The 10,200-nt window shown below is 43.9% G+C and overlaps 1 protein-coding gene and 1 long non-coding RNA gene across 3 annotated transcripts in view; one reads left to right on the top strand and one right to left on the bottom strand.

Annotated features, from left to right (window-relative positions):
- LOC113212293 (uncharacterized) overlaps positions 1-8,014 on the bottom strand; it is a 19,521-nt gene extending 11,507 nt beyond the window's left edge. Inside the window, exons 1-2 of the long non-coding RNA XR_008011790.1 lie at positions 7,879-8,014; positions 7,063-7,282 (exon numbers count right to left, since the gene is read on the bottom strand). This is a non-coding gene — a long non-coding RNA (uncharacterized LOC113212293). The remainder of the gene's footprint in view (positions 1-7,062; positions 7,283-7,878) is intronic.
- LOC113212292 (uncharacterized) lies at positions 7-2,770 on the top strand. 2 transcript variants are annotated; one of them, XM_052272774.1, is made up of 2 exons: positions 7-621; positions 1,611-2,770. In XM_052272774.1, exons 1-2 carry the CDS (start codon positions 90-92, stop codon positions 1,700-1,702), a joined length of 624 nt encoding a protein of 207 aa, XP_052128734.1. In that variant the 5' UTR covers positions 7-89; the 3' UTR covers positions 1,703-2,770. The 2 variants fall into 2 exon arrangements, with proteins under 2 accessions (XP_052128734.1, XP_052128735.1); XM_052272775.1 differs by having other exon boundaries at positions 7-603.
- Positions 8,015-10,200: the final 2,186 nt, after the last annotated feature.

Consider the following 10,200-nt stretch of genomic DNA (forward strand, 5'->3'; position numbering starts at 1 on the left):
ACGACCTGCACAGTCGCCCCAGGCGGTGCTCTTTCGGCGGCTGCGCCGTGAACATCGGAGCTGGCGGCAGCAACTCGGGACACATTAAGATGGTGGCCGGACAGGACGGCCAGCGCCGAGAAAAGCGCTGCAGTTTCGGAGGTTGCCGCGTCAACATCGGGGGCAGTAACTCCGGTAGCATCAGCCTCCTCGCCGACGAAGCCCAGCCGGCCCCCACCACAGGCCCTACCCAGAGCTCGGAGGGCACCATGGCGCGGACCAAGCGTTGCTCCTTCGGCGGCTGCAGCGTCACCATTGGGCGCGGCGGCAGCAACTCCGGCTCCATCCGCCTCCTCACCGAGCCCTCCGAACCGTCTGCCAACCTGCTGGCCTCCGGGGACGCTCTCCTTACGAGAAACAAGAGGTGCAACTTCGCCGGATGCAGTGTCCACGTCGGCGGCAACAACTCTGGCAGTATTAAGATGCTGCACGAGAACAACGGGCTTGCTGCCGCGGCCTCCTCGCCGGAGGAGCGCTCTACGGAGGCATCAGCGGAGACGAAGACGCGGTCAAAGCGCTGTTCCTTCGGGGACTGCACTGTCATCATCGGCGGCCGCAACACGGGTACGATCACTAGGGCGCGTAAGTTCCATTATTATGTATCGTAACCCGCCTAAAAATTGATTTTGACCAAAATCGGTGGAAGCGTGTTGACGTTTCCTTCCGTTTTTAGCCCGCCCTTTTGCCTTGGAAAAGCTATATCTCGCGGGCTTATGCAAGCGACCTCGTGTCTGTCTGTGTGTCTGTCTGTTCCACTAGAAGGAGATGTGTTAGAGACTTAAAATTTTCAGGGTATCTTAAGGTTCACTCCTAGAAAACGAAGGGCCCACAGCAAAACCCTGGCAACCACCTCTCAGAAGCTGAAAGGGGGTATCAAAGAAAATGAAGCAGGTCATAAAAGTCATTTTTTTTTTTGTTAAGATCTCCTAAGCGGTGACTCGTCACAGTAGGGTCCTGTAGCCAAAAATTTCGTCCGTTTGGCTCTATCCTTAACCGTTTAGGAGGGTCTTTTTTGACAAAAATAAGCTAAAAATTGCTGCAGTGAACAATTAGCTGTAGAAGAGGGCCAAAAATCCGCAAAAGAGGAAGGAAACTCCCACACCCTACCCCCCAAAAAGTTTTCTAAGCATAAGGGTGGATTGTAGTCGCGGTGCTTCATTACATCGTCTCTACGGGGCAAATTTTAAGGACGACAGATTTTTGCGGGCCGAGGGCCCGTTACAGTATTCGACTATGTTCTTAAGGAAATTGCGCGCAAGAACCATCGCTGCCGGCAGGTCCGGCCCCTGCCGAATGGAGTTGCCGGCGGAGCAAAGCGGAGCTGGCAATTCCGTTTGGCGGAGGAGCGGGCCTGCTTGTTTTCACTAATTTGCATCAATATATATTTAAACATTACTGCCAGTTTAATATTAAATCAGTGTAACAAACGAATAATGCACGTTAATCCTGCACAAAATTTTAATGTTTTACTGACAAAAAATCTCGTATGCGTCTTACAGTGCAAGATATATATACCAACTAAAATTTACACTGAGTTAGACTGGTCGACATTCATTGTGTTTGTTTTACAGATCATATGATTGAAGGAGCAGCAGGAGGTGCCGATGTTGAATCTGAAGTTGGCCGTTACGTCTACTGGCCGAAGTACAGCGTACAGCAATAAGCCTGGGTATATCATTCCTTTAGGCAAATCCCCTTTGGACCTTAATCAGTGAAAAAAACCTATGGACAATATCGCCATCATGCATTCAAAATGAGTATTTTTATTTTTTGGTCTGAAGTCAAATGAAACATGTATAATGTGTACAACTTTTTGCTCTTTAACTCGGATGAGATTTAACACTATAAATAACTTAGAGCAATGTCTTGTGTAGCTATATGGGCGTTTGAATTTATCACGGACTTAAGTATTTCATTAAGCATGCGGCACTTGAGTATGCATGATAATGTTTAAGGGAAGACTATGCTGAAATTGACATTTCCATGATTAAATAAGAAGCGCCTTTCGAAATATTATTTTTATGTCCAGTTTGAAGAAAAAATAATAGAAAAGTTGTGGGGTCTCTAAGTTTAACTGTTTAAAGGTTACAGTGATTGGTATTAGTTTGCAGGGTCTTACTAAAAAGGTTTCTGCGTTACAATAGTAAACGTAAAAGGCTAAGGTAAATATTTTTGAAATCAGAAAAGATAAAGGAACAGCTTCTCTAAGCCAGAATTGCAATATTATGTCTGATTTTAGTTTGTCCCTTATGTCCCTTAATTGATTGGCGGCTAAAATAAATGGCCTAAGTAATAGGGCATTGTTGCTATGGCCAACAACAACAACGTTTTGGCCGCATCCGAGATACGCCCTACTGCTCACTCTACCAAGGGCAAGAAGTAAGAAGTTGTTGTGCTACCGAGGATTCCAGTACTCGCAGCACAGCAGGAAGGGGGAGAACCAGTACTGGGGTTGTGTGGAGGGCAAAGCATGCAACGCGCGGTGCCACACGAATGCAGGCCTGGGCAACATCGTCATTGTACTGTGTTCGGAGGAGAGCCTGCGCGTCCTCACCTGGGGCGAGACACATCAACATCAAACAACCGACCAACAAGAAGTACGAGATGTGCCAGCGGCGACTGCACAACCTGGCCAACAGCTTCGAAAACTACAAGGAGAGGGACGAGGTCATGCGCTACCTGGAGGCTATTGCGTACAATATTAAAATCCAAGAGTGACTTGGACTTGGACTTGGACAATAAACTATGTACTACGTTGGCCCTTACTTCATTTGCCATTTTATGTTATTGGCCCTCATCGACTAGAGAACATTGTAAGTGGGGGGACCAAGTAACGGTGGCCATTTTTTTGGCGGCCATTTCTTCGTGCAAGCAGTTCTCGCTCTTAATGATACAAAGTTACGATACAAATTTGAGCCTCCTAGCTCAAACCGTTCTCAAGTTATCGTGCGTACAGACAGACACAAACACACAGATACGAAACTTTTTGATGATCACTGGTGTAATAGGCTTCGCTATCGCTCAGCAGACAAAAAGTCTAACTTGGAAATACCGTCAAAGTGTCATATTCCGGACAAATTTGACCGTTTTTCCTCAACATCTCTAAAACCGGTAGGGGTATGAAAAATTCCAGCGGATTCTAGAAACTAGGCGCCAAGAGACATATTTTTCATCTGGCGAGGAATTTTTTTTGCGCCAGTTCACCTGCACAAGCCTCTGAAACCCCGTCCGGATCTAAACCATAAGCCGGGGCAAATCCGGACAGTCCCTATTTTTGCTATTAAATGGCAGAAGAACAGGTCGATATCTGCGTGCCAGTGTACACCAACTTAACCCGTAACTGCGGAACCAGAGTGATATTGATGTTTTCGAGGCAAAATTGATCCATTACAGAAGTTAAGCAACTTCTGCAAAAGTCAGTGCTATTTTAGTAGAAGGAAATTGGTTTCGCAAAATACGCAATAAGAATGTGTACAACAATCTTTACCTCACAGGACTTTGTCAAAATTGAAAATTTAGTGCATTTTTAACTAAGATTTGTAAGTGAGAGATCGAGTGAAATACCGTACAATCAATATTACGCGCAAAAGTCCGCAGGATATTAAAAATTTTCGACTCCAGCTTAGTGACGTTAAAGCTGTATCTAGTGACCGTGGCTAGCATTAGTGCTATGCGGCACACGCATTGTAGTACCGCTTCACAGTGTGTGTACTGGTCGGGTCCTATTATTCAAATTGCACTGCTCTGGGCGGCTCTAAAATATGAAACTACTAATTATTTAAATCTCCATAGCCTCCCGGAAAAGTATCTCTCTAAATTATGAACCTACATTGTGTAATTTGCTGTAAAAATGCAAAACAAGGAGTGTCCGGAATTAGACACTTTGACGGCACTTTCACAGTTTGAATGAAGTCCAGTCAATGTCCAATCAATATGGTGTTTAGAAGTGTGCGAATCACCCTTTTTCAAAGGCGAATCAAATCAATTATGGATATTTTTTTCCCGAATCGAATCGTTTCCTTACATTTCAGGAGATGCTATGAACCATTCAAATGGGGCAACCAATAAGTATTGGGGCACAGATTCTCTCTAAAAACAAAGAGATTGGCAAACCATCCTCTTATCCAATGAAAAACCTTCACTTTAGGGTTACCTAGCGTGTCCTCCATGTGCACATGTCGTTTCGATTTCGACCTTCAAAATGTTGATGCGTCCGAATTGTTCGAGTTCGAAGTGCCTTTGTTTCGAGATCGAAACGAATCGAATAGGGACAGTTTCGATTCGAATTCGAACTGTTCGCACACCTCTAATGGTGTTCTAGGCTAACGACACTGGAAAGTGGAAAAGATCAAACTGACTGATTATACGGTTTCCGTTTTGTCTTTGCTTGGGCGAGTCGGTCACGTGCCTCTGCGGCCTTTCAGGTACGAGGAACTACCAGATACGTTTCGGTTTTCCCTTCATATTTGAGAGGTTGAAATCGGGCCAAACTACCATGATAATTTTGTCAAAGTCAGCGGACGGCAATAGAAGCATCAGATGAGTTTGTTCTTTTTCACTTCCGTTTTAGGTAGACTGGAACACCCCTTTTCCATTCACTTAATAGATTCTAGACAGTGTACAATTACTATAGCAAGTGAGGAGCCCCTCGTAGGCAACAACCGCAAAAAAAATTGCAGTCGATACGGTGATAAAAAGCCCAGATCGTGGTAAGGCATCACACATCGGATCATTCGTGGTCTAGGTCAGTGCCAAAGAGGCAGCCCCACTATCACTGTACAGTACGCTTATCACATCGGCACTGCGGTTTCCACACTTAGGGGGCGTGCACAAATTACGTAATAGGCTTAGGGGGGGAGGGGGTCGGCCAAAAGGTGACAGCCGATGACAGGGAGGGGGGGGGGGGTTGCCCCGAAAATCGATGACGTGATTTGTGCACGCCCCCTTATCAGGCAAAAAACCCGTCCAGATATCAGGACACTCGACTCAGCTATACTGTACTTTTGTAATATTACTAGGAAGATGTACGCCAGACCACGTCTCGCGCAACAGGCTTCGTGATATGTCACGGAACACTGTTACGCTGCGACGCGCCTGGCATACATCTACCTAGGCCTGCGGCGCTGACACCGGAGTTGGGCAAAAGGCACGGTCGTGAATAGGCCTTGGCCCCAAAGGTCACAAATTTTGTACCTCGGGGTTTTACTTTGACGAGTTACCCCACCGGAGACCATAAAATATCTGAGAAAAACCATTAAAATGTTTTGGGGTGATTGACGTGTGAAGAACGCCCTCTGGCGCCCAAACGGTTAGAGATAGAGCAAAACGGAAAAATTTTGGTTCAAAGGATTCTACTTGGACGAGTTCCTTCAAAGAAAGATGTTAAAGGAGAAGTTTAATAATAGAAATGTTTTGGGCTCTTGGTTATTAATTTTTTTTGACAAGCAGAAGGGTGGGTTGTAGTCGCGGTGCTTCACCGTTACATCCCACACGCAACGCAATGTGTTCTTCCCGCATTTTATTACTGGCGTGTACATATTTAGGGCTATGTCTAGTTTTCAGACAGACATCAAAAGAACTTTCTCAACCAGAGGCATACCTTTAGTCCCGGCCTCTACCTCTTCTCTCCTTTTCTATTCTGTAGCTGAAGCAGACGCGGCTGCAACATTTTGTGGGTGTGGAGCAGTGTGGAGGGGTGGTTTTCACCACCCGCCACCGCCAACCCGGCCCGTGTGGCCCGCGTCTGGCAGGTAACGTCAGTGGTCCTGGGCCGGGACCCCAGGTACAGACAGTGTTTCGTTAACATTGAACCGGTCGTAACAAAACTAGGCTGATTTACTTTATAAAGGGGCGGCCGAGCCAGGGTGGGGATCTCGAGCACAACCTAACGCAGGCTGTGCCGCTGCGGGGCGGTGGACGGCGGCTCCCCAAGTGCGCCCGGGAGATCCCGGAGGCCGTCGTGCAAGTGCGGGGTGGCCAGGTCAGAGAAGGAAGCTCAATCACCTCCTGGCGTTTTGTTTCATCAATTATTTTTTCGCATTTTAAAATTGTTATCATTTTTTATAAATATAGTTCCTTTCAAACGACATTATTTATTTCAGGGCAGCACTGGACTGGCTTGAACCTTTTTACTAGGCCCCCGTTAGGAGTGCCTTTTCCTTTCGGTAGGAGGATTTTTTTTTTACTATTATTCATGACGATTGCCCCTTATGGGATAGCCATTCGTGACTAAATTTTAATGACAAATAGAGTGAAAAATTACGAATTTTTGGAGCCATGTTTGATGTCGTGTTCATTGATTGGACTTTGAAACATTTAAGTTTGCATCAACGAGTTACCATGGAATTGACGAGCTGAGCTGCAGCCCGAGTCGAGCCGGAGAAATTTAAACCAATCACAGATTTGCGCGCTCAAGCTAAATCAATAGAAATGATCACCTGTTGCATTGTACAGTCCTTTCCAAAAATAAGTATACCTCTTTTCTGCTCGCTGTGGTCACGTTTAAATAATACTAGCCACTCGCCGTGTAAAAAGATTCATCACAGACGACGATTCGAACGCGACCACTGCCAGTTTTGATTTTTGGTTCGGACTTTTCTTCCGCCTTCTAACAATTTCGTTTCAAAAGGGGCGGGGCTTCAGAACAGTCTACCGACATACAACTAGCAAAAAAGACAATGTTTTCTGCTATTAAAAAGTTTTAACTTTGAATATGAAACATTAAATAATTACAAACTTGTAAATGTGTGCAATATTTTTTTTAAAAAAAATAGAAAGTAATTATTTTAAAGCAATATTTGAATATATTTTTTAAATGTTCAAAGTGCTTTCTGTGAATGTTTTGTCTGAAAAGGGGTGGAGCTTCTGAGCTTCTGAGCTTCTTAAGAATGTTATAGCCGTCCACCTCGCGACTTTGTTACGAGTGATGAAATTGTCTGCTGGTAAAAGTTAATGTGGTCTCAGTAGGTTCAATGTTGCGGACACAATCCTGCAAAGATTTACAAATGTCCGGTGTAAACTTACCGTCCCGCTTACCGTGGAGTTCAGCACAGGCTTCATTTTTGTAACGATGTACCACCGTGACATCAGCCCACCCTTCTGCTTTGAAAAATTGCATTTTTCATCCGCTTTGGTGTTTTTTCATCAGTTTGGACGAAAAACTTGGCCTGGCGCCAAAACGGTCCTCCAGAGAGCCAAACGGATGTAATTTTTGTCCAAACGGCTCCAACTCGACGACTAACTCCTTCAAAACATTACAAAAAAATATTTTTAATTTTTTTTTATCAAGTCTAATTCCACATTTTTTTTTTCACACCCTTAATAAGATTTGGCAGGATTTGCACCACCGGGTCTGTTGTCTGCGAGTGACCCTTAAGATACCCTGAAAATCTCAAGTCTCCAGCCCAACTCCTTTTTGGGGAACGGACAGACAGACACACACACACACAGACACTAGGTCGATTACATAAGCCCGCTTTTGAAGCTTTTTCAAAGAAGAAGGGAGGGCTAAAAAAGAGTTCATTTCGGTTTGTATAATGTGGAAAACTTTCCTTAATAATTAACTATTTGCTATTCATTTTTTCAGGAGGAACGCAGTTCAGAATGGAGAACACAAGTACGATCCTAGAGCTTTTTACATTTTTTCATCCTGTATAAAAAATGTTTAAAAATAAATTTCGTTCTTTCTTATTAAAGGTACAACTTCACTAGTCCTAAAACCAACATTTGAAGAGTTTCAAAACTTTTCTGAATTTGTCGAGGCCAATGCTTCGCTTATTTTGAGCTCTGGCTTAGTAAAGGTAAGATTATTATATCGAAAATGAACCAGATATAACTTACCCGTGGTCAAGTTCATGCCCACTTGCGTCCAGCAAGCGCTACATGCACGCAGTCATTCATATTGGAACCTTACTGCGACACAACCAGGCACATGCTCGGTGTTACGGCGCTAGTGGCTGACTACTTGCAGCTGAAAGTTTGTGTGTCGAGATAGGCCTAACTCTAGCAAGTCAACAGTAAGCATGGGCGTTGGGGCGGTAACTGATTACTAGTAGTGAAGAGAGGTTTCAATTCCTCAGCTCGTTTTTGGTTGTGTGTCACTATGAATTTACTTGAAACCAGATTTTTACGAGCTGTTATCCATTTGGATTAAAAAAAAACATTGTCTTAACCCACAACCTTCTAAAATAGAAAAAAACCGCCTTGTTCTTTCAAGTTTTTTTCGCGCTATCATTGGTTTTTATTTGAGGTGGTTTTTATTAATTTAATTTTAATTGCTGTTGTTTGTTTTTAGGTCATACCCCCAGCGGAGTGGCAACCTTCAGTTGAAATGGACAAGAACAATTCAAGAATAAATAAGCCGAGATTTACTTTACTGTCGCCGATCCCTTCTACCAACCACTACCAGACAAACACAACAGCGGATGACGGACAAATGGAATTACTTGCGTATAATGATCTTCTGGAGAAAGAGTAAGGATTTTTTTTTCTTTAAAATGGGAAAGTATGAAACCACGTGATAGTGCCCCTCAGTGAAAAAAATATAAATTCCATGCGGATGAAATATTATTTTACCAATGAGGATGGCGACTGACACTTTCGTCCGCCAGGTTCGCGCCCCATAGCGGGCCATAGCGTCCAGCCGCTGACGGCTGCGGTCCGGCCCGACATGCGCGTAGATATGAGCTTCGTATTCGAAAACCAGAAGTCGTATCAAAGTGCGGCAAAAAGGAATGTAAAGTTCAAGGTCAGGCGGAAAATCGGAAAATGTAGGTTGATAGCTCGTCTCCTAGCATGAGAAAATACGGGTTGAAAAAGCTCTTGTGATTTCGAAAAACAGCCTATTTTGCCAAACGGCCCTGATCGAGTACAAGGCCTTCAATCACATAAGGAACTATACCGTTGTGATCCTCACACTTTCACCTTTATTTTGATGGTATGGTCGATGTACTTTGTTTGAGTTAGGTACCCAAGAATGCAATTTTAGTTTATGCTCACACACGCTCCGCCCGGCCGGCGGCGCGGTATGGGACCAGTGCTCCCAGCGATCCTGGCGGACGAAAGTGTCAGTCGCCATCCTCATTACACAAGGGTAATGTGACGCGTGGTTGGTTGTTTGCTTTTCTTTCACAGGCCAGTTGTTGGCTGAGTGATAGCGAAGCCTTTTACTCCACTGATCAAAGAGTTCGTCTCCTGTTTGTTTGTTTGTTTGTTTTTCTGTCTGTGAGCGGTATAACTCGAGAAGGGATTTAGCTAGGGACTTCAAATTTTCAGGGTCGGGTTGTAATGTAAAAAGACAGGTCGAGTTCGAATTTGAGAATGATCGGTCAACATTTAATCCATTTATAAGATACTTTTAAAAAAGCGTAATACAAATTCGAAAAAAAATTATTATATGCTTGATGGACTAAAAAGGGTTGGTTTTGAAAAGAGGGGGGTAGTTCCTCATCCAATTTTTGATTTAAAGCCTCCTTTGCTTACATTGAATACAACTTCATTACCTTGTGGTTTTTTAAACAGCTTTTCACCCATTGCTGCTGAATCTTCAGAAGATCCTAATATTTTTTGGAAAGCATTGCCTTACGTGGGTGCAGTGCCGTACAGAGTGGACAACACGAGGTCGCTCTTTACACGACAGAACAAGGTTACGTAATATTTCATAAAAGAAAATACAAATGACTTTTCATCCAAGGATTTTTTTCAAAAAGAAACTGTTTTTAATTTCAGATTTGGAATTTGAACTACCTCAAAGATCCTTTTAGCACATTTGCTAAAATGACCAAGGCATTACCTCCCCGTATGTTTACGTGGGGTCCCGCTTCTCAACATTTGCGGCGCATAAGGAGGACCTGGACCTGTGGTCCATTTCGTACTTGCATGAGGGATCCCCCAAGCAGTGGTAAGAAAATGAAGCTTTGTAAAAGCATAGTGTTTCTGGACCACCACAGGTCAGTTGGACGCCGCTGATAGAATTTTCTCGTTTGAAGCCACCAAATAATACTTTCTGGAGCATAGGCAACTGTGCCATGGGGCGGCTTACTCGGAAAAATCACGTACACAGCAATACAAAATACAAAAAATACTAGGGAATGCCAGAAATATGACAAATACGCAAAAAAAAACTGCAAAATACTCAGAAAAATTACAAAATACAAGGAAATA

The sequence above is a fragment of the Frankliniella occidentalis genome, unplaced genomic scaffold, assembly GCF_000697945.3.
Source record: "Frankliniella occidentalis isolate FOCC.00 unplaced genomic scaffold, Focc_3.1 Scaffold224, whole genome shotgun sequence".
Taxonomy (NCBI): domain Eukaryota; kingdom Metazoa; phylum Arthropoda; class Insecta; order Thysanoptera; family Thripidae; genus Frankliniella; species Frankliniella occidentalis.

Bases quoted from the DNA above. Each gene is read 5' to 3' on its own strand.
- LOC113212292 (XM_052272774.1), top strand. From the start codon at position 90: ATGGTGGCCGGACAGGACGGCCAGCGCCGAGAAAAGCGCTGCAGTTTC. The intron at 622-1,610 runs GTAAGTTCCATT...TTTGTTTTACAG, and splicing joins GGGTACGATCACTAGGGCGC to ATCATATGATTGAAGGAGCA.